Source organism: Zootoca vivipara, chromosome 7 (genome assembly GCF_965207765.1).
Source record: "Zootoca vivipara chromosome 7, rZooViv2.hap1.1, whole genome shotgun sequence".
In the NCBI taxonomy this organism is placed as follows: Eukaryota; Metazoa; Chordata; class Lepidosauria; order Squamata; family Lacertidae; genus Zootoca; species Zootoca vivipara.
The window spans coordinates 69,607,203-69,630,743 of NC_142590.1; the positions used below are offsets into that span (position 1 = coordinate 69,607,203).

General features: G+C 42.7%; 1 protein-coding gene across 8 annotated transcripts in view; it reads left to right on the forward strand.

Annotated features, from left to right (window-relative positions):
- Positions 1–23,541, forward strand: part of SGK2 (serum/glucocorticoid regulated kinase 2) — a 42,144-nt gene that overhangs the window by 6,811 nt on the left and 11,792 nt on the right. For 2 of the 8 annotated variants that reach the window (XM_035121832.3, XM_088674567.1), the window contains exons 2-12: positions 73–315; positions 12,174–12,243; positions 13,493–13,547; positions 14,229–14,278; positions 16,400–16,457; positions 17,225–17,308; positions 18,446–18,577; positions 19,816–19,928; positions 20,674–20,710; positions 21,028–21,114; positions 23,156–23,251. In XM_035121832.3, coding sequence (XP_034977723.1) covers positions 264–315; positions 12,174–12,243; positions 13,493–13,547; positions 14,229–14,278; positions 16,400–16,457; positions 17,225–17,308; positions 18,446–18,577; positions 19,816–19,928; positions 20,674–20,710; positions 21,028–21,114; positions 23,156–23,251 — 834 coding nt within the window. In that variant the 5' untranslated portion in view covers positions 73–263. Of the gene's footprint in view, positions 1–72; positions 377–3,492; positions 3,537–11,864; positions 11,986–12,173; positions 12,453–13,492; positions 13,548–14,228; positions 14,279–16,399; positions 16,458–17,224; positions 17,309–18,445; positions 18,578–19,815; positions 19,929–20,673; positions 20,711–21,027; positions 21,115–23,155; positions 23,252–23,541 lie in introns of those variants that run through there. The other 6 variants (XM_035121830.3, XM_035121834.3, XM_088674570.1 and 3 more) reach the window with 5 other exon arrangements.

Below are 23,541 nucleotides of genomic sequence, written 5' to 3' on the forward strand. Positions count from 1 at the left end.
TGTGTTCAGGCTCAATTGCTGGCATCCAGCCAATGCATAATCACGTCTTGCTTTTTTACTTCCTACCTGTAGGAGAGCTGACCTTAACATTTGCAGGAGAAGGACATAAGATCAGAGACCTTCAAATTACCTCTCTGTATTCCTTGCTGCCTAGACTGCCTTGAGAAGGTCCATTGGACAAGAAAGTTGACCCAGAATTTCTAAAAACAACAACAACAACAACAACAACAACAACCCAGCATATACATTTCCAGGCTGGCTTGATGCACCCATCTGGGATAGAGACTGTCTTTGAAACACTGGGAAAGGCAAAAGGTAAAGTCCAGCTTATTCCTCACCTGTCAAAAAAGGCGATGGAGCTGATCTCTAATGTCAGGTAAACTCTTGGACACTAAGACTTAGAGCATGTACTCTTAATAGAACTAACATGAATTGCTTGATTTTTAACATCCTTTAAATAATATTGCACTGGCACAGTATGGTTTCAAAGTGATTAAAAAATGGATTTCTTCCCACCAATTCCAGCTCATTTTTATGGGTGAAATGGAGCAGCAATAAACATTTAGGGGTTTGAGTGGTCATTGCATGCAAATTGTGTTGTTTTTGTGTGGCATCTGCAAGGTTGCCAACTGACTAAAAGAAATCCAGTCTGGCCTACTCTTTTGCCTTTAACAGCATTAAAGAAATCAGTAGGAGAAGGTTTTTATGGCATGGAGATGGGCATTATCACCTGCTGATGCTTTCAGATCGCACTGCTGTTAAAAATGTCAGCAACCCTAAACCAGCCTCTCTATGACACCCCTTTTCATTTGAAAAATATCTGTCTACTCTGTGCATTTTTAGGGCTTGTTTGGGGTTTTTTTGCAGTCCATTTTTATACCCTCATTGCTACGTTTTTAGCTCAGCTTAATTGTATTTTTATTGCTGGATTCTCTCGAAGGTTTTTTATTTTTATTGCTTGGGTAACTATCTGTAACTTTCTAGTGAATGCTATCATCATCGTAGTTTTAGTTGTTCTGGTATAATAGTTAGGAACTGAGTATTGTATACATCTGTGGTTGTTGGCTTTGATGATTCATATAACAAATTTAATTGTTTTATTGTGTCTGAGGCAAGGCCACTTTGAGTGCAGTAATTTCAGAGAACAGGTTATCAATAATAATAATAATAATAATAATAATAATAATAATAATACTCGCCCATCCAGTTGGGTTTCCCCAGTCACTCTGGGTGGCTCCCAACAGATTAAAAACAGAACAAAACATTAGACATTAAAAACTTCCCTAAACAGGGCTGCCTTCAGATGTCTTCTAAAAGTCAGATAGTAGTTTATTTACTTGACATCTGATGGGAGGGCGTTCCACAGGGTGGGCGCCACTACCGAGAAGGCCCTCTGCCTGGTTCCCTATAACCTCGCATCTTGCAGTGAGGGAACCGCCAGGAGGCCCTCGGGGCTGGACCTCAGTGTCCAGGCTGAGTGATGGGGGTGGAGACGCTCCTTCAGGTAATAGAAACAAATTTCTCTTGGCTTGAGTGGGAGGGGGTGACTGGTGCTAGAATATGCAATACCTCTTTAAGTGGCAAGCAGCTCTTAAAATATATGAAAGGAGGCACATAAGGTTGGTCCAGACAAACAATATTCCTGCATATTCGCGCAAAGAGAGAGAGCAATTTGTACAGTGTCCCTCACTTTATCACTTTCTCAGTTTCTTACATATAAATATTGTATAATAGACCTAATTTGAGGTGTCCCATCTTCCTGCTACTTTGTGGTGGAGCCTTGCCCCCCCCCCCTGATGATTTTCTTGCATTGAATAGGAGTGCCCATTTCCCCAAATACCTTACTAATTTTGCCTGCTATCAGAAGAAGCCACAAATCAGTTCCTACTCTACCCTCTTCTGACACAGCTCAGCTTTATTGTAATGCGTGTGGGTTCATAGGTAGCCTTTCAGATATTTGGGACCTAAGTTGTTTAGGGCTTCAACTCCTAATGTGAGTACCTTGAATTGGGCCCAGAAGCGAGCTGGCAACCAGTGCAGTTGCTTTTTCACTGGTTTTATACTCACACATGGAGGGAGCCAATGATTTCACAATGATGGGAATACTTCTTCTTCTTCTTCTTCTTCTTCTTCTTCTTCTTCTTCTTCTTCTTCTTCTTCTTCTTCTTCTTCTTTTTGTATACTGCCCTTCATCTGAAGATCACAGGGTGGTTCACAACATAAAAATACAAAATGAGAAGACAAAATACGTAATAAAAACAAGAACAGAAACAAATAATTTAAAAAACCTCTCTTCTCCTAGCATACCACACCCATCTACTGCCTCAGAAAAGTCAGGACATCTCGTTTTTCCCACAAGAGCATGGCTGCCATTTTGAAAAAGCGCTTTTTCCAGGTCCACAATCTCATGCGGGTCACATGACTTGTGTAGGATTTCAAAACTGGGAGATGGTGTCCTCGATTTGGGCGTCGTCATGTTGGAGGGTATGGCATACACCTCTGCCTCAACACAGCAGCATCACAACAGCATCACCTCTCTCTCTCTCTCTCTCTCTCTCTCTCACACACACACACACACACACACACACAATTACCTATTTGCATATAAATCCCCTTTAAAAGAAAAGACAATATGATTTTTTTTTACCTTGCATATATTAAACTTTTAATATGCAACCATGCAGTAACAGTTACACATACCCAGTTTAGCACTTGCTACAGGTATATGGAAGGGGAAATGCAACAAGCACTGTGTGTATTTTGCACATAACAGAAAACGCTTTATTTTGTGGAAATCTTGAAATTTAGCCTTCTTCCATTATTATTTAGAGGCCCTTCATAATCCAAATAAGCCGTAACTTACTTAGCTTGCATGTAAATCTGGCAATGAGAAAATCCTTTTCTGCCCTCTCCCATTAGTTTCAAGGAGCATGTATAGGATTTATATCCCATGCTGTGCAGAACATGGACACAACTGTGCTGAACAGTGTGGTGGGACTAGAGAGGGTGTGAGTGCCGAGTTGTACACCTGGGGCTACAGGAAGCAGTTGTTAATCAGGTTCTGCCACTCACCCCACCCCAGGCCATGACCTTGAGCTGTGCTGTTGAACAACGCAGGCTGCAAGTTTCTCTGAGCATGCTGAGGCCCAGGCAGAATTCCAGTGAGGCAAAATGGAAATTAATATTTGCATTGATTTTACTTCATCAAAGCGAATATTCAATGTATCTCACACCCTTGTGGCTAAGGAGAAAAGCTTGAAAGAAAAACTTCCAGAGGATAAAACACATCAAAGTGAAGTGAAATAATCCCCTTGTTTATTATTTCATAGAACTGTGGAGTTGGAAGGGATCCTGAGGGTCATCTAGTTCAGTCTCCTGCAATGCAGGAATCTCAACTGGTGGCTTTAGAAAAGCTGCTTTGGGTAGCATGATAGAGAATGGCTTGTAGGTTACTTTAAAGCAGCTAGCAACCTGTTTGTTTTCTTTACTCAGCCAGGATGTTCACTCACCTGACAGAAGCTGTGGCAGGTTGACAGGTGTGTGCTTATTTCTCTGCTCCTTACTCTTAACATTTAATTTACAATTTGGCAATGTTGCTGTCTGCACAGATTTAATTCCATTTATTTCCATAATTCAGACGGGAGGGTCCATGAGACTGTGATGTAGGAAAACCCTGAGATGTGGGAGATATTACTGATCACACTACAGGATTAATTCTGTGGTTAGGATAAGTAGGCTGCTACCTTTCTGGTAGTGCTTGTGAACTACTTCAAGTGGCAAAGGAACCTCGACAAGTGAAACAAGGCATGGCACTGAAATTGTGATAGGAAATATGTCACTGCTGGGTTTCTAACTGTATCCCAGTTTGTTCAAGATAAGGCAAATAGTGAGTCAAATGTTGGAGTGTAGAAACAGACGGTTCATGATTTTCTGCAAGGGTCTTTAGCCCCACTTTGTGCATTTGCAGGTGTGGTTTAAATTTGAACCATATCTGCAAAGGGACAACTTCAAAGGTGCTCACTGTCAGCTCTGTCAGAAAACCCTGCTCCTCGAAAACCAGTGTAGGGCATACATTAGGCTTCCAATTGTTTCTTTACAGCTGACTGTACCTGCCCCAGATCTCACATTCTATATGACATCAGGTGTTGGGCAGGTTGGTGTGGTTGCAGAGTTAAGAGTTGGCTGTGATGTGGCCTAGAATCATAGAATCATAGAGTTGGAAGAGACCACAAGGGCCATCCGCCTAGAGGCGGAAGAGGTTGCAGGCTGGTAACGATAGCAAGCTGCGGTCCGGAGAGGGTCAAAGCACAATGGTTAACGTCGGTTGAATCTAGAGCTGTGGCTATAGGTTTCAGGCACTTACCCAGGGTCCGTGTTTCCGTTTGGAAATGAGACACAGTGGTATATGATATATACGTAGTTTATTTACACTTATATACAACTTGAGCCTACAATGGAGGTGTTCACAGCAACAACAGTCCAAGAAGGTCTTGCTTTTCTCATAGCTGCAGCCGTGGATTCAAAACAAGACATCAGCCATTGTGCTCTGACCCTCTTTTCAGCTTGCTGGCTTTACCAGAGTGTAGCATTTCCCCTCCAGGTCACAGCACAGCGAACTCTAAAACTCTCCTTCCAACTCTGCTTTGTCTTCAACACTACGTCTGAGCCAAGGTCTCACCTGCTTGCCATCCAGCTCTCCTAACGGCTCATTACCTTTGTCTTTCTAATGTCCCATCACCAACTGTCTTGGCTTCTATTTTGAATTTTGGCTTGATTAAATTCTAACCCCTAATGGACCCAGGAATTTAGGGTGTCTGGCACCCACAAACACATTGCATTGTGTTGCAGTAGAGTTTAACTATTAAGTGCTTTGGGAGCCCATGGCTGACAAAAAAAGTGTGATAATTCTAGTACTGGCTTGCCTTGGTCTGCAGTTTGTTTTTGTTTTATTATGTATTTTGTCTTCTTGTTTCGTATTTTTCTGTTGTGAACCACTCATCTTTGGATGAAGGGTGATATACAAATTTAATAATAATTCTTTCCAACACCTGCTGCTTCCTCCTCCTCCTGACTAATGTAAAGGTAAGTAGTAAGGAAGCAGGCAGAGGGCATTCTCAGTAGTGGCGCCCACCCAGTGGAATGCCCTCTCATCAGATGTCAAGGAAATAAACAACTATCTGACTTTTAGAAGACATCTGAAGGCATCCCTGTTTAGGGAAGTTTTTAATGTTTGATGTTTTATTGTGTTTTTAATATTCTGTTGGGACCCGCCCAGAGTGGCTACAGAAACCCAGCCAGATGGGTAGGGTATAAATAATAAATTGTTATTATTATTAGGGACCAGGCACTTAAGCTGCAGTCCTGTACAGTATTAGTTTATGCAAAGCTTACTTGTGAGTCTACGTGAATAGGCTTTCACAAGTCTAGGATGCTGCTTGAGACAAAGTCCAGGGTGAAATTGGGCTACATAACTGCCTAGAAGTTCTGAAGGTGACCTTGGTGTAAAAAAATAAAATAAAATCTGCTGTGAATCCTCTTACTGAAAACTGGGCAAAAGCACTAGCAATATCATTGGTTGTGTGCATCTAGGTGCCAGTGGGCAACCCCTTAATATTTAAAAATGCCTTTCCAAGAACATGAGCTTTGGACATAATATTTAACTCTGACTTTTAAATATATTAATGCCCACACTTGCGAGACCCTTTTGCATGTGCTGTAACAGACTAGGCACGGCTCTCCCTCTGGAGTAACAGTAGAAAATAGCTCAGTGCTTGTCATCTTGAAGTGAAAGTTAGTGCTTCTTGGGTAAACTGCAGATGAGATCTGTGTTTGAAGTTTACAATCTAGGTTAGACGATGCAGTAAGGCGGATGATAATCGGGCAAGAGAGGGGTGGGTGTTCAGGGAAGCTTGCAGAATGAGACTTTGAGGCTGCCTTTTTCTTGTAAGGTAGGAATTGTATTGCAAACTGATTCTTTTTTCAATTGATTTATTATAAGCTTGGAATCAATGGGCTGCTTCTAAGTGTGGTTTGAGAAAACACTAGCTGTTAAAATGGGATCTGTGTATGTTGATATACAAAAATTAAGCTGTATCTTGATCCTTGGAGGGATTTCTTCCCTTTTTTTCAGTCAATGAAAAGGGCAACACAAAGGCATTAGCGTTTCAACTGCAAAGTGATGCTTATTGGGAACAATGTTTCCAACTTTAGGTATATACTGATTGGATCTGAACTGTAACTGCTTGGGAAATTGCTGTTGGGGTCATCAGGTTGGTTAGCAAGGAAATGTCAAGAAGACGGTGTTTGGCAGGAAAGGAAAGATACATTCCATGCTAGGGCTGAGTAAGGAGGGGAATGATAATTAAACAGCCAGTATTGTAATGCCTGCATAAAAATATCTGGTGTGGCTGCATTTGGCTGTAGAATTGAAAAAGACAAACAACATCAAGAGGTGGGAGCACTTTCCGTATGATGAAAAGCTAACATGTTGGGGCGCTTTAGCTGACTTACGGGGAGGCTCAGTGATTTGGGGGTAGAAATTTTTCCACAGACATTTCCCCCAAATGGAATCTCCCCCCCCCCCCGGTGTTTATTTTTTCTGCCAATATGATTCTATGAAGTTTGTGTTTCATAATTTTATTAGGAACAATGAACGGATGCCATTTGCAAATGCAGTATTAGGCAAGCTTGGCCATTTCAAAGCTGTCAGCTTGGTTTACTGAATGCACGTGAAACGAACCTGCAACATTAGACCGCTCAGTAAATTTTCCAGTGGAAATTATTGTAATTTGCATAGGAAGATTTTCCAATTGAAAATGTTCGAGGGAACCCACGTGATCACTAAGGTGGGGCTCTGCAGTTCAGGGTAGAGCAGGGGTAGGCAACCTCAGGCCCGTGGGCCAGATGCAGCCCAATCACTTTCTCAATCCGGCCCACAGACTGTCCGGGGATCAGCATGTTTTTACATGAGTAGAATGTGTCCTTTTCTTTAAAATGCACCTCTGGGTTATTTGTGGGACATAGGAATTCCCCCCCCCAAAATATAGTCTGGCCCACCACATGGTCTGAGGGACGGTGGACCGGTCCATGGCTGAAAAAAGTTGCTGGCCCCTGGGGTAGAGAACATGTGTCGCTTGCAAATGATCCCAGGTTCTATTCCCAGCATCTCCAGGTAGGACTCTGAAATCATGGTGAGCTTCTACCAATCAGTGGGGAACAGGGGTGGGGAGATTTGAGCCTGGGGGCCAAATTCATCCCTCTAGTGCACTCTAGTGCCTTTGACTGTGTCGACCACAGCAAACTATGGCAAGTTCTTAAAGAAATGGGAGTGCCTGATCACCTCATCTGTCTCCTGAGAAATCTCTATGTGGGACACGAAGCTACAGTTAGAACTGGATATGGAACAACTGATTGGTTCAAAATTGGGAAAGGAGTACGACAAGGTTGTATATTGTCTCCCTGCTTATTTAACTTATATGCAGAATTCATCATGCGAAAGGCTGGACTAGATGAATCCCAAGCCGGAATTAAGATTGCTGGAAGAAATATCAACAACCTCAGATATGCAGATGACACAACCTTGATGGCAGAAAGTGAGGAGGAACTAAAGAACCTTTTAATGAGAGTGAAAGAGGAGAGCGCAAAATATGGTCTGAAGCTCAACATCAAAAAAACCAAGATCATGGCCACTGGTCCCATCACCTCCTGGCAAATAGAAGGGGAAGAAATGGAGGCAGTGAGAGATTTTACTTTCTTGGGCTCCTTGATCACTGCAGATGGTGACAGCAGTCACAAAATTAAAAGACGCCTGCTTCTTGGGAGAAAAGCAATGACAAACCTAGACAGCATCTTAAAAAGCAGAGACATCACCTTGCCGACAAAGGTCCTTATAGTTAAAGCTATGGTTTTCCCAGTAGTGATGTATGGAAGTGAGAGCTGGACCATAAAGAAGGCTGATCGCCGAAGAATTGATGCTTTTGAATTATGGTGCTGGAGGAGACTCTTGAGAGTCCCATGGACTGCAAGAAGATCAAACCTATCCATTCTTAAGGAAGTCAGCCCTGAGTGCTCACTGGAAGGACTGATCGTGAAGCTGAGGCTCCAATACTTTGGCCACCTCATGAGAAGAGAAGAATCCTTGGAAAAGACCCTGATGTTGGGAAAGATTGAGGGCACTAGGAGAAGGGGACGACAGAGGACAAGATGGTTGGACAGTGTTCTCGAAGCTACGAACATGAGTTTGACCAAACTGTGGGAGGCAGTGCAAGACAGGAGTGCCTGGCGTGCTATGGTCCATGGGGTCACGAAGAGTCGGACACGACTAAACGACTAAACAACAACAACAAAATTACTCTTGTATTTTGTTGAGGTTCTAGCCTGTATTATTTGAAGGAAGTGAGTGTACTATGTGACAAAGACTCAATAGAGTTACTCAGGTGTATGTTGTCAGCAGTTTGGGCTCATGGTGGGCATATTCCCCCATTCAATATGTCATTCCCCCATGATGAGCATTGCCTTTAAAAATGCAATGAATTCCAGGTTTTGTTTACTTTGAATATTCATTTCAACTTTATTTTACATACATCATCATAACCATTATTAAATGATTCATAATAAAATCCCTGAAAACAACAAAAACATCAACTCTATATCATATGTATAATTCCATAATTCACATTTATTGTTATTGTAAAACACTGACGAAACATATCACATCTTGCTTTTTTTTTATATATATTAACCTTCTGTATACTCAGGACACAAAGTTCCTCAGGACACAAAGACTGCATCTTAAAAAGCAGAGACACCACTCTGAGTTTGACCAAACTGTGGGAGGCAGTGCAAGACAGGTGTGCCTGGCGTGCTATGGTCCATGGGGTCACAAAGAGTCGGACACGACTAAACGACTAAACAACAACAACAACAAAGTGCACTCACTCCCACTCTCCCCAAATCAGAGCCCTCACATGGGCCCTGAGCTGCACCCTCCTTGGGTGGTTTTTTTTCCTAGCTGGAATGTATCCTTGAACTCTGATAATGCCTCCAGTTTGCCTGGATAGAGGATACAGCAAGGCAGTGCACATCTTACAAATTTCCAATAAGCGCAATAAGAACTCCAGTAAATATTGGTTGGTGAAAAGAAATTCTCATTGCAGAGTCCTGTCTGAATGATGGCATTTTTTTTTTTTGGAGATGTCTAAAACAATGAAAGAATGGTTCCTGCCAATCACTTATTCCCCTGAGGTTCTTTCCACCAATATTAAGAGTGGGGAACTGCAAGTACCGTAGTGCCCCGTCAGAGGGTTGCAGTGATCAAGATGGAAAAGTATGCATTAATATTACTGAAAATGTGTTTATTAGGGGAGATTCACAGTAAAACAAAGTTGACATTCTTATGATTTTCTTTTAACCATGGCAAATTTCTGTGGAAATGTACATAACTCAGTTTAAGATTAGAGAAATGAGATGCTGAGAGGAACCGAAATGACTAATTTGCCTGTCCCTGGGCTGGATCACAGCTACATTATAGGAGGACAGTTGGTGATGAATGTGAAGTTTATCCAAGTCAGGGTGGAATCCTAATAAAGATGGATGTGGACCAGAGCAGTCTGGGAAAGTGAGGCTTTAGTGGACTCCACGTGAAATTATTCACCGTAAAGTTGCAGCTGGAGTGAAGCTTAAGAGATTGATGCAGCTTTGGGTCAAGCTGTCCTCTTCACCTCCAAAACGTCTCATCCTGATTCTCTAAACAATCTCTCTGAACTTGACCCAGCACTTCCTTGCAGAGGAGGTGGCTCATTATTTACAGCACGTACTCGATGGTAGAGTTAGCCTGGCCTTGAATAAACAAAGATGGATCAGTTCCTTTCTTGTGTATGAGCTGCGCTTGAGATTTAGATGGAACTTCAGTTTTGCTGGTGGAAATTCAAGAGTAGATCTGTTGTGGTTGAGGCAATCCCAAGCTCCATGCCCAAAACATGAACTTTTAAGCTGAAGAGTGAAAAGCTAAAGTTACGAGAGTAACCGGTCTCGATTATGTTCGGTTCCTACTGAAATACTTTCTTGCAAATAAGTAGGGATGTGTGGATATGTCAGTTTTTGTTTCTCTCAGCTTTTCATTTTCCAATCTTAAATTCAGATTTTCACATTTCCATGTCAGTCTGCATTAAAAAGTAGGGGGGAAGGTATGTGTGTTTTTTTGGTAAGGAATTTGATAGTGTTGGCAGTTCCCCTGGAAATCTGATGAGGAGGTGTGCATTTGGGATCTTTTTTGGAGTTAAGTTATATCTTCACCCATAGGAGCCAACTCCTAGGGGCCAAAGTCCCTTTGAGGCCCCCAATAAAATATTTGAGGGGGCCACTCCCCCCAAGTTGCTGGACACTGCCATTCAAATGGTGTGTGTGAAACACATCTTGTGATTGATTATGCATGGCAGGGCTTACCTGCCTCCCCCAATATTTTATTCAAATGGGCACCCCTGTCTTCACTTATGCTCAACCTGTATATAGGGATAGAGAACATGAATACATTGTGTGCCATTTAAGTTTTCATTGATCAGAGAATTGATGCACACACAATACCAGGTTTTTAAAGGTGTCATATCTCCCTATCTCCATTTGTTGGGAGACATATCTTCAAGTTCTCGCACTTCAAGTTCAAGCTAGTTCTGTCATTGGATATGGTCAATGACAAATGGGGCCTCCATGGTTAGCTGCAGTGTACTGGTGCTGGGAGCAAATAGAATGTGGTAGAATGCCTTGCCTGAGGTTCCAGGGCATGTTGCTGGTTACTGCTACAAGCAGAATGCTGGAGTAGAAGAACCCTTTTTTTATTCTTCCAGCTCTTGAGTCAAAGTGCAATGGGTTTCTTTGTGTTTTTCCCATAGCAAAACTGTCTTCTGAATAAGTTTGTTTTCATGCTCCTTTCTCTGGGCATCAGGCCAGCAGTCTTATTTTATTGCTGTCTTTATTATGATAAAATGTGGGCAAAACAAATTCCACAGTAGGTTTCACTAGTTAAATATTCTGAGACGCTGTTCTGTCCTTTTATTGTGAGAGACGAAATAAAAGACCAGGCAAATATCGCACGGGAGGACTTTATAAAATAAAGAAGGGCAGTAGCGCTCATTCACTCATGTTTCTCAGCAGCTGGAATCCAGAGGCATGCTCCTTTGATACTGGAAGTTATGACTAGTGGCCAGTAATAGTAGCCTTATTCTCCACGAGTTTGTCCAATTCACTTTTAAAGTCATCCAGTTTGGTGGCCATCCAGGTTCTTCATTGTTCATTGCACATTTGCACATAGGAGGGGAGGGATTTTTAAAAGCCTGCTTTTATGATTTTCTCTCTCTCTTCCTCCTTCTGTGACATTGGCCTTGATCCAGCATTGTTAATATAACTGCAGGGTGGGAGCAACTGTGATTGTAGAAGAAAAGGCGAGTTTTCTTAACTATATGTCTAGCTTTAGGTTATCCTGGTGAGGCTTCTTGATTGGACTGGAAGAAATTTCTGGTCCAGTCAATTTCACTCTTAAGGTAAATTTAACTTGCATAGGATCTTCCCTTGCTTCTGTGAATAGGTTATGTTAATGCACTATAATGAAACAAGCCAGCCCAGTTCTGTCCACCACTCTTTAATAGACTACCGCAACAATTGCAGAAAAATCTATACAAGTCTACCGAATGTCTCACTGACCTGGGCAAATCATTTCAGCATTCTCCTTTGAGAAAGGAGAATAGTGCTTGTGCTGTGATGCGCAATGCATGTTCATAAAATGCTTGGAAAGCTTTGAATGAGAGGAACTGAGCTTGTGCCAAGTATGATGTATCAAAGGGGCAGCTCCTCTGCCTTGTGATCTGTGTCTCAGAGAAAGGCAGGACAATCCCGGGTGAAATCCTTGGAAAGGGAGGCTGACGGCGGGCTGTTGTTTACAGGACATCACTCACTGGTTCCTGAATTTTGCTTCTGCACTCCTGTTCGAATAAGGTTAGAAGCTTCCTTTTGCAGCAACCGAGTCTCTTCCCTAGTTCCAATAAAGTTTGCTTATTGTGTTTTGTGGGTGGATGCATGAGAAGGGCAAGGTCACTTCAGAACAAATGTATCTCTGTGTGTATTTCTTGCGATCGCTGCCAGCGGAAAAGTTTGCTAACTTTTTCCTCCTCCCTTTCCTGTAGATCTCATAAAGCACGGGCGAGAGAGGTTAGAACAGACGATCAAGACCTCCAGTTCCAGACTGTGTTCCTAGTGAGTATAAGGCTCTTTCTATTAGGGGGTCACTGTCACTTTAAAGCTGAGCCGGATCATAATCTCCCAAAGCAATAAGCAGCGAATTGAGCTGGCTGGCACGAGGCGTGGTGCAGAGGGAAGCATCTCTTGCACAAACTGGGACTTGTTGCTCAGTATGGCTTTGTTGCTCAACTCTGCTTCTGATGAAGGCTTTTACTCATGCAGATGTAAGTAACGCTGCTAAATGAGATGTTTCAAAATGAGATCCTTTTGAGCAGCGATGTCTATTCACGGCATGCTTTGAAATAAGGGGCTTCTGTGGAACTGTAGAACTTACAAAATAAGGGAAGGGGTTTGGGCTGCCACGCAATTTCTTGTGGAGAGGGGTGGAGAGTATTAAATGTCAAAAGGTTTTGTCTTGTAACTTTCCTGCTAGGTAGAAGGGAAGCTTGATGGTCAGGATTTCCCCGGGGCCTTTCATAGCAAGAGTGTTATTCCTCTCAGCATATCAGTAAGGGGGATGAATATTCACGTTGTTTATATTCATGTGCTACACTTTGGGTCACCTAGTTTTGTTGGCTGATATTCCTTATGGGGGGGGGAGGAATCTACAATAGGAATGTACAATTAGTGTCTCCCACGCACTAATAAGGGGGACTAATTGACACTTGGAGGTAGCCTTTGATCAAAATGCTACAGATGGAGAAGGGTTGGACCTTCCCCTTGATTCAATTTTGCCAGCTCCCAGGGGCTGCTTTAAAACTTTGAAAATGACACTGGCATTGTGTGGTCTTTGGCCCCTAATTAAGGCACCTAGAATGGGGATATGGCATCAGAAATAGCACAGCATGCATAAACATCACATCTACAGTATCAGCTACTGTGTACTAAAAGCAGGGAAGAGAACAGATAACTATTTTGCTGCTGAGGGTTTTGTTTTTTACAGACTTGCATGGAGACAGGAGAGGGGTTAATTCTGTGTCCATCTGGTATGCCGGCTGAGACCCTATCTTGCCAGTCAGATGGGCGGGCTACAAATAAAATAATTAATCATCATCATCTGTATTCAGTAATAATAAAATCTCTGTTATGGGCTTGATAAAATACACACTTAATAAACAGCTCCCTCAGGTGTCATTTTTTCCACCTATGGCTGACAACCTATCTCTCTAAGTTAGTATAACATCTGCGAATTGAGGGCTCTCCCTGTTTAGAGTTGCCCTGCTCTCCACATCTCCGAAACTGACTGTTGTATTGTTTTTCACAGTGCTGAAAGGGTTGCCACCTTAATGGACCGTTCCAAAAGCCAAGATGACGGCCAGGTAAGGTCCAGGTACCTTCTTTCTTAAATGTATTTGTTGTTGTTGTTTAGTCGTTTAGTTGTGTCCGACTCTTCATGACCCCATGGACCAGAGCACGCCAGGCACTCCTGTCTTCCACTGCCTCCCGCAGTTTGGTCAAACTCATGTTCGTAGCTTCGAGAACCCTGTCCAACCATCTCGTCCTCTGTCGTCCCCTTCTCCTTGTGCCCTCCATCTTTCCCAACATCAGGGTCTTTTCCAGGGAGTCTTCTCTTCTCATGAGGTGGCCAAAGTATTGGAGCCTCAGCTTCAGGATCTGTCTTTCCAGGGCTGATTTCCTTCAGAATGGATAGGTTTGGTCTTCTTGCAGTCAATGGGACTCTCAAGAGTCTCCTCCAGCACCATAATTCAAAAGCATCAATTCTTCGGCGATCAGCCTTCTTTATGGTCCAGCTCTCACTTCCATACATCACTAAATGTATTTAGATGGGTTCGAATATGAAGGTGGAGAATTTTAAGGAGCTCAGTTCATTACCTGTCCAAGGATGTCTGTGGGGAGGAGGACTGGAAAGCCTAATCCATTGCAGTAGGCTTTGCTGGTATGCATTTACGGTACCAGAAAGCTGCACCTTCTCTCACACTGTTTTGCTGTACCCTGGTGGTCTTAGCTAACGTCAGCTCTGTACTTCTGTCATTTTTCAGCCTTCATCACCAACAGACAACATCAACCTTGGACCTTCTGCTAACCCCAAGTAAGTGCATGCAAAAGTCAACACATTTTGCATGGTTAAGAATTGCAATGAAACTCTACTTCACTTTCCTTAATTTCCTCTTCTGCGGTGTCTGGAGCTCCTGAACACATCTTCTGTTTGCAAAAGCCAGGGGAGTGGTGGGAGTTTTATCGTACCTTGTTGGTGATGTCACAGACACTAGCCAGTATATGGTCAAAATACGTGCAACCCCACTCCTACCAGCACTCCCCTGGCTTGCCTACAATCCAACACTTCACTGTTAGCTGTTAGCTGGGGGGTGGGGGTGGGGTGTATCATGTATTTCCAGCAATGACATATTGTGGTTTGAGAGCTGGGAAAATGCAATATCACTAAAACAAAAGTACTTCCTCAAATTAAGACGTTTGTATTGTGTGCAACAAATCAATATTGTTCATAAAGGTTGCATAACAGCATGGAATGGGGTATAGCTATGTTGCTTGTTCTCACTATTCTTGTCACAACCCTTATCTCAGTAGCTGCTTGGGATGTACTATATTGCAGTCACACAACAGCAATGGATGTGCTAACTGTGAAGGAAATAAATCTGTGTTTCTGTGAAGAAAATTGAATGCAATTGGTTATTGCAACGACATTCCTGCAACAAAAGCACAGCCTCAAGGGAAACATCCCCACTTACCCCAACGATTGTGTGACCTTTTTATCCTCCTAAAAATGCATTAGTCCTCCTGTTGCCCACCCCCACAATCTGTGTAACCCCAGAACATACATCTCTCAAACGATGAAGTATAAAGCCTTAGCATCAAGGCAAGCTAATCTTCTTTTACTGGGGAGAGACGAAGAGCTCTAACTACACTCTTGGCAAGGGATTGTGGGTCAGCTTTAATACTTTAGGAAACCTGGGCTTGTGAAATCCCATCACTCCTTCGTTCTCTGGCTGCGAGTTATCTACTACAAAGGTGGGTGGGCATCAAGCTTGAGAACATCTGCTTTGTTTTTTCCCTAGAACCCCAAGATCCACTAGCTGGACCGAAGTACAAAACAGTGGCTTAGAGACAAGGGACAGAGATGCATATAAAATTGAAGAAGAGGGCACATCTGGGTGCACTTTAGGCTAGACATTTGTTTGCAGTGCTGTTTCCACACACATTCGGGGTAACCCCTCCAGCCTCAAATTTCTTTGTTATAGTGGACTAATTTAGGGGAAAGCTCCTATTGGTAAAAGAATTGGGAATCCAAAATCTTTGGTGATCTACTGTGGATCACCCAGAGATCTATATTCTGCCCATCCCTGGTGTTGTTTTGGATTTGTTTGAAAGGAAGAGCCAGATAGAAATGTTGCTGTTGTTGTTGATGATGATGATGGTGATGATGATGACACAGTGCTAGGAGCTCTGAAACAGATTTGTGTGGAGGAGGACAGCTTTGGAATCCACATTAGGACCCCTCATGCTCACCTGCTCCTAATAATTAGCATTTTCAACAGGGGTGGGGTAGCTGCAGCCCGTCAGCTGTTGTTTAGCTCCCACCAGCTGCCAGCCAGCCTGGCAAATTTTCAGGGTTGATGGGAGTTGGAGTCCAACCACATCTGGAGGGGTCACAGATTCCTCAGCCCTGATACTCAAGCAAAGAGGGCTTCAGGTTTGTGTATACATATAATCCCTGATGCAATTGCCATTAACCCAAATGTCCCTTCCATGTGAGAGATGATTTTACTGTGTTTGTATCTGAACCTTTTGCTCCTATTTTCTGCTTGGTTTTCCAAAATATGTACCTTAAGCCTCAAAAATGCACTAGTTGAACTCTTAGCCAAGCAATCACCCAAGAGTATAGCAGGTTATCTGGTTATGAAGAGTTGGATATCTGTAAGAACATGGGTGGTAGTCGGCTGAGGTTTACTCAGAGTAGACCCATTGAAATTAATGAACATGACTAAGTTGGGTCCATGAATCTCCACTCTGAATAAACCTCAGCTGACTACCATCCCATTTCTTTATCTGCCAGGACAGGATGAAAGAATTGAGGAAAGATTAGAATACAGCAGTGTGTCCTTCTGATGTTCTTCATTGGTTGCAGTGGGGAGAATCTACCTGTCTGAAAAAAGAGCTTTATGTGTTTTACTCTGTTTCCTTTTTCTAACAGTGCCAAGCCAACAGATTTTGACTTCCTAAAGATAATTGGCAAAGGTAGCTTTGGAAAAGTAAGTGGACTAGTTTGGAAGAATTTTATTTATTTACTTTTATTACTGTGTCAATGACACTTGGCAACCATCATCCCATTTCTTTGTTTTCATATGCATGGCTTCTGATGCTTTTGATCTGGTGCCCTAATTCTAGCATTTGTACCCACAATGTGATTCTTCCCCTCCCCATTTGTTATTGCTATTCCTGCTCTTTAGTCTGCTGCTCCCTTTTGCCATCTTAAAGTAAGAAGCTAGAATGCAATCTGGAGAACCTAGTCCCCATCTTTATTTTCTCAACCATCTTGTTAAGTGACCACCATGGCTTAGCAGGCATTTGAACTGGAACTCCCTAAGTCTTAGCCTGACATGCTCTCTCACGGCATCTCAGTGATACCTTTAAAGGGCCCATTTTAATAATCCAAGTCGTATTAAGAAGTTTAAATGCCATTCTCTTTTCAATTTTACTTTTGTGCCTAAGGTAGGGAGCAGTTACTGTGTGCAATGGATTAATCTGTGATAAGCTGCTGCTGCTGCTCTTGATTATTGGAAATCCAAAATATGTTCAGTTATGCATCGATTCACCCCAACACCAGCACCAAATTGTCCCTAGGAATGGGGCCTGCTGCTTGGTACAATGGAGGAAGCAAAGTCTCCCTGCCCTGTACATTGTGCAGCTGCCAACTTGGCATGCCACTGTAATGTGAACATAAAACACTGACCAATTAGTTAAGGACATGAAAGATGGAAACTCCTTTTACGCCCTCGGTCTTTCAATCCCGCTTCAGGTCCTTTTGGCGAAACGCAAATCTGACGGGAGGTTCTATGCTGTGAAAGTTCTGCAGAAGAAATCTATTCTCAAGAAAAAAGAGGTATCATTTCAAAGTAATCTAGTTGCACTTTCAACAAATGAGTTTTATTACTCTCTCCCCATTCTCTGTATAACATGCCCCCCTCTGTGTGTGTGCATGAGAGATTGTATCTGTGTCTATATCTGCAGGAGCACAATTCTTAATAGCTCTTCAGTTGAATAATTTCTGGGCTTTGAAAGCTATTTTATACTTGCCATCTCCCTGGAGTCAACTACATTAGTTTGTTTGGTTTTTTTTTAAAAAAAAAAGTGCTTAAAACGCATTATAACACTGTGACACTAGACGGCGCTGTGGAGTTCTGTCTTTCAGTAATGTTCTTTCCCATTAAGAGGTTTACAATGCGTTTTCCTGAACGTTTTTTGCTTGTGTCTAGATCCAGCCTCTGTCCTAACCAAAAAGCATGGTCTCCCATTGTTGAACTGCATCACATTGGTCTGAGGGCCAAACTGCACACAACGCTAAATGTGTCCCTTGTAGATGAATGAATCGTTCTTCTTTCTTTCTTTTAATCTATAAATTGCACTTGTGGGGGTCTCAGGGATGGAAAAAGAATCAATTTCAAATGGGTTTATACACAGAATTCGGCAGTCACAACCTGACTGTGCTTCATTGAGTTTCCGCTTATGTCTGAGCACCCATGCATTTCTTTTTCTTTTTAAAGCCTAATCATATGCAAAATTATACATACATTATACTTGTAATATGCATGAGAGTCAGCCCTTGTAGAATAATAAGTATTTTCATACAGTTGTATGCATTGTTGTATGTAATATACGAGAATATTTTGCATTTTTGTTGGAGCCAGTAAAATAATCCCCTCTCTTCTTGTTGAGATCAAGAGTAAAGTGGGAATTAGAAAATAAAATCTGTGTACAGAAGCTGAACATTAAGATTTTCAGAAAATCCTATCCATGGCTCCAATCAGGACCCCAGCTCTCGCTCGAGGGGAGTGAGGGGGGTGTAACAATTTCCTCCCATGCCAGAGATCCATTTAAAATTCCTCCTTCCCTTGAAGTTGCTGTTAGCCTTTGCTAAAGACATTTATGTATATCTGTGTGATTGTAGTGAATTTAATTTTAAAACAAAACTTGATCTGTGAACTTAGCCCTTCCTCCCCCCCCTTTTGGTTCTTCTTAGCAAAATCACATAATGGCAGAACGCAATGTGCTCCTGAAGAATGTGAAGCATCCTTTCCTCGTGGGGCTCCACTATTCCTTCCAGACCAAAGAGAAACTATACTTTGTACTGGACTATGTAAATGGAGGAGAGGTGAGTGAGTGTCAGTTTTTTGCATCACACAGAGCATTGGGTTCTGTCAGTGCTATCATTCTGGGCTTTACCTTCAACATGAATAGGTACAATATTAAAAGTCTTCTGAATGATTCAGCATATGTTCAGTTCTAATTATCATATTTAGATATGCTGTACCCCTGTGGTCTTCAACTTTTTCAGACTTAGGACTACTTATTTATTCATTTATTTAGACCATTTGTACACCACTCTTCAGCCAAAAAAATCTCCCAAAGCATCTTACAAACAATAAAAACAAGGCAGTCCTTGCCTGCAGGCTTACAATTTTAACAAAACATGACAGACAAGGGAAAAGGGACAGAGAGGGATGTTGGAGAATTCCAACGAAAATGGAAACAGGTGAAGAAATTGCTTGTTGCCTTTAAAGCCCTCAATGACCTACCGTAGGTCCAGTATACCTGAAGGAGCGTCTCCACCCCCATCGTTCTTCCCGGACACTGAGATCCATTACCGAGGGCCTTCTGGCAGTTCCCTCGTTGCGAGAAGCCAAGTTGCAGGGAACCAGGCAGAGGGCCTTCTCGGTGGTGGCGCCCACCCTGTGGAACGCCCTCCCATCAGATGTCAAAGAGAAAAGCAGCTGCCAGATTTTTAGAAGACATCTGAAGGCAGCCCTGTTTAGGGAGGCTTTTAATGTTTAATTGATTATTTTATTTCATTTTTCTGTTGGAAGCCGCCCAGAGTGGCTGGGGAAACCCAGCCAGATGGGCGGGGTATAAATAATAAATTGTGGTGGTGGTGGTGGTCCCTTATTCATCCCCTATCAGGAATGGAAATTAGTCTACTGAATGTGATCGATATTTATTGTTGTTCTTGCATTCTCTCTCCCCCCCCCATTTGCACTGCATTTCCTTTGCATTGAAATGAATGGAGTAGAACAACATAATGACAACATAATGTATGCAATTAATTACATAATTTATATAAGCTACGTGATTTTCCCCAGCCCAGTGCATCCAGATGTCTTGTACTGCATCTCTGATGGGAAGAGTTGTGGTTCAAAACATCTGGAGGTCACCACGTTGCTGTGTTCCTGAAATAGCCAAGGAATAGGGCATCGGGTTGAATACTGAATATTCGGTATTCCATGAGTGTAGAATAATGAAGCTGTTTTCTGAGGAAAGTGTGTCAAATCCAGATGATCCTGTTATAAGCAACCTATTTTCTCCAGCCTCAAAGTCTCCCATCTTGGTTCATAGCTCTTCTTCCATTTACAAAGAGAGCGTTGCTTCTGTGAACCTCGAGCCCGATTCTATGCAGCTGAAGTGGCCAGTGCGGTGGGCTACCTCCATTCACTGAACATCATCTACCGGTACAGTAATTTTTGCAATAACAGCAGGTAGCTTTAGTAAGATATATTAAGATGTTTCATAGGAAGCAATTTCAATAATGATGCTGTAATACATTAAGGGTGGAGTGTTTTTGTTTCAGAAGAGTGTTGCCTTTAAAGAAGATAAAAATTTAACTCTTCTTTAAAAAAAAGAGGAGAGTTTGGAATGTCAACCTTCCCCCCCTCTAAAGAATTGAATAAACTAGATTAGTAGCCTTCAAGAGGCAATCCTTCATATCAATAACCATTCCCTGTTTGTCCTAATGTGTTTCTTTCCCACCCCAGAGCCACTTAACAGGGGGAACCTATACCCCTCCTGCTGTTGGACTAGAGCTCCCATTGTTCCTGGCAACTGGCCATGTTGGCATGGGCTGATGGGAGCTGGAGTCTTACACAGCAGTGCAATTTTCCATCACATTTTTAATCGGCTCCTTCAAGGTTAGAAAAGTGACAGGATGTCTGCACTAAAACGTGTGGCATAATGACCAAACATTGTGCCAATGAACAGATGAACTGGAAACGCTAGAAAATAAAGCAAGTGTATAAGAGAACCAATTTCATTGGTTTGTGAAAGGTAACTCTGGAGACTTTTTGGAATCTGCAAGATGTAATTCTTTTAACAGATACATCTAAGCACTTGAAGCTGGATAGGAGGATGCCCTGAGATCCCACCAGATTTTAATCACCATATTCCCACCTCCCTTGTTCTCTTTCCTCCTTTCTTTAGGGACTTGAAACCTGAAAATATCCTGTTGGATTGTCAGGTATGTATTTACTGATCCTTGCAAATCACTGTGTGATCTACTTCAGTTGTTATTTGTTGGTAGGAAAAGTTTTGTAATTAAACTAGGACAGGCATCCCCAAACTTCAGCCCTCCAGATGTTTTGGACTACAGTTCCCATCTTCCCCGACCACTGGTCCTGTTAGCTAGGGATCATGGGAGTTGTAGGCCAAAACATGTGGAGGGCCGCAGTTTGGGGATGCCTGAACTAGGACAACCAAGTCAAATAGGAATGCAAAAGTAGCAAAAGATGGAATACAACTTCCTAAGGAGTTCAATATTTATCCTTTTTATTTTAGGGCCATGTTGTACTGACTGATTTTGGACTTTGCAAAGAAGGAATGGAGCCAGAGGAAACAACATCTACTTTCTGCGGCACTCCAGAGGTATGATATGAAAACAAGTCTGTGTGTTTCAAAAGGTGATTTCATCTTTGCTTTGACTTTTCCAAGGAACTGAGCACCACCACTGAGAATGCACTGTGCCAGCTGAGTAGGCTTTTTAGTCCTGTAGGCTTACATGGAGTAGCCCCTACTGATGTTGCTGTGCCATGACGCACATTGCCATTCTCTAAATCTGGGATCACGAAAGTAGTGGTCATGGGTATTGTGGTGCTATCAGGGCCGGCCCTAAGGCAAGACTGGGTGGAGCAAGGCGCCATGGCGCTGGGCCGCCAGGGAGGTGCCACGCTGCTTCGCCCAGCGGCAGCTGCGCTCAGAAACGGGAGGGTGGGCGCCGGAGGGATAGTTCGCGGCATGGCGCCAACTATGCTTAAGATGGCCCTGGGTGCTATCAGGCACCCCTTGGTGCCTGCCAAAGCCCTCTGCCCTTCTCAAGTTGTGATTTATTTATTTTTAATTGAGGTTAGGTGTTTGTTATTTTTTTCTTTTTTAGAATAAGTGACAGTAGGATTGATGGAAAATAAAATGCAGGTAACAACCAGATACCCATGCTCTTATTTCCCTTTCACTAGAATGCCTTTGGGACCCATATGGAGATGCTTTGCCTGTTTTCTGCTTGCCCGTTTGTTTTGCCTGGTTTTTTTTGTGGTTGGCTATTTCTTGGAAGGTGTTTTGTTTGAGGGTTGCTGCCTGATTTTTTAAAAAAGATCTGTGTTTGTTTTGGAGTGTGGGTAGATGTTTTGCTTATTGTTTCACCTTTTTCCATATGTGAAATGGGTATTCTGTGGTGCCCACGACACTTACTTACTTTTCTTAATGTGCTACCTGGCCCCCAAAAGTTCATGACATCTGCTCTAAATCTAAAACAAACAACAGTCAAAGTACAGAAGACATGTGAAGGCAGTCCTGTTTAGGGAAGCTTTTAATGTTTAATAGACTGTTGTATTTTAATATTTTGTTGGAAGCCGCCCAGAGTGGCTGGGGAAACCCAGCCAGATGGGTGTGGTATAAATAATAAATTATTACTACTACTACTACTACTACTACTACTACTACTACTACTACTGAATCTGGAGCTGCCAATTGGTCCCCTTCTCTCCTCTGCCAGTTGTGTGAACTCTGTAGGGAGAGTGAACATCATGAGCTGAAGTAACTTATAATTCTGTTGGGAGGATCTGAAAGTGTCAAAACTATGAATTGAGAACTGAACTGGAGGTGTGAGGCTATGCTCCCATTTAAAACATGACGGGTAATCTGTTAACAAGCCACGGTAAAAACAAAAAAAGGGTTGTTCAACCCATCCAGTTTCAAGTTAAGTTGAATTTCCCCTATCCTTTTTCCTCCCCACCCCCTACTCCAGTGAGAATTTAGAAGCACTATAATTTTTGACAGGGGTAGGGAACTTGTGGCCCTACAAATGTTATTGGACTCCCATCAACCCCAGCCAGCATGGCCAATGGTCAGAGATGGTGGGAGTTGTATGTTTTCCTATGGAAACACAGGGCAACAGTCTGTCACATAAAGAAGCTTGAATCCTCCAGATGTTGCTGGACTACCAATCAAGGATACCTATGTGACACTAAACTACTGAGCCTCTTGGGCTTGCTGATCGGAAGGTCAGCAGTTCAAATCCCTGTGATGGGGTGAGCTCCCGTTGTTTTGTCCCAGCTCCTGCCAACCTAGCAGTTTGAAAGCACGCCAGTGCAAGTAGATAAATAGGTACCGCTGTGGTGGGGAAGGTAAATGGTGTTTCCATGTGCTCTGGCTTTCGTCACGGTGTCCCATTGCACCAGAAGCAGCTTAGTCCTGCTTGCCACCTGACCCAGAAAACTGTCTGTGGACAAACGCCAACTCCCTCGGCTTGAAAGTGAGATGAGCGCCGCAAAAGTGAGATAGTCGCCTTTGACTCGACTTAACCATCCTGGGGTCCTTTACCTTTTTCACCTTACCTATGTGGCTTCTGGAAAGTTACTGGGATACTTCATAGTGGTGTGCTCTGTTTTTAAATCTTCTTGTCCTTTCACAGTATTTGGCTCCAGAAGTGCTGAAGAAACAGCCCTATGACAGAACTGTAGACTGGTGGTGCCTTGGAGCTGTTCTCTACGAAATGTTGTTTGGTTTGGTGAGCTTTCAAAAACCGACGTTGCTTTTGCAGGCAATAGTTCAAGTGCTGAAAGTGGTTTGAAAGAGAATCCTAAGGTGTGGACAAGCCAATTTAGACCACAAAACAGTGGGACAAACGGCTTTTACAGGTGTTTGGAGCAATAGAAAAAGCTGCCATCATGTTTAACCAGATGCAAAAAGCAGATGAGTTCATACCCATTAACAATGATCCCTCTTTCAAGCCACTTTCAGCTGTCTGGAAAGAATCCCACCCACCCCCCGCACCCGGCCTCTTTAATAATGCTATAA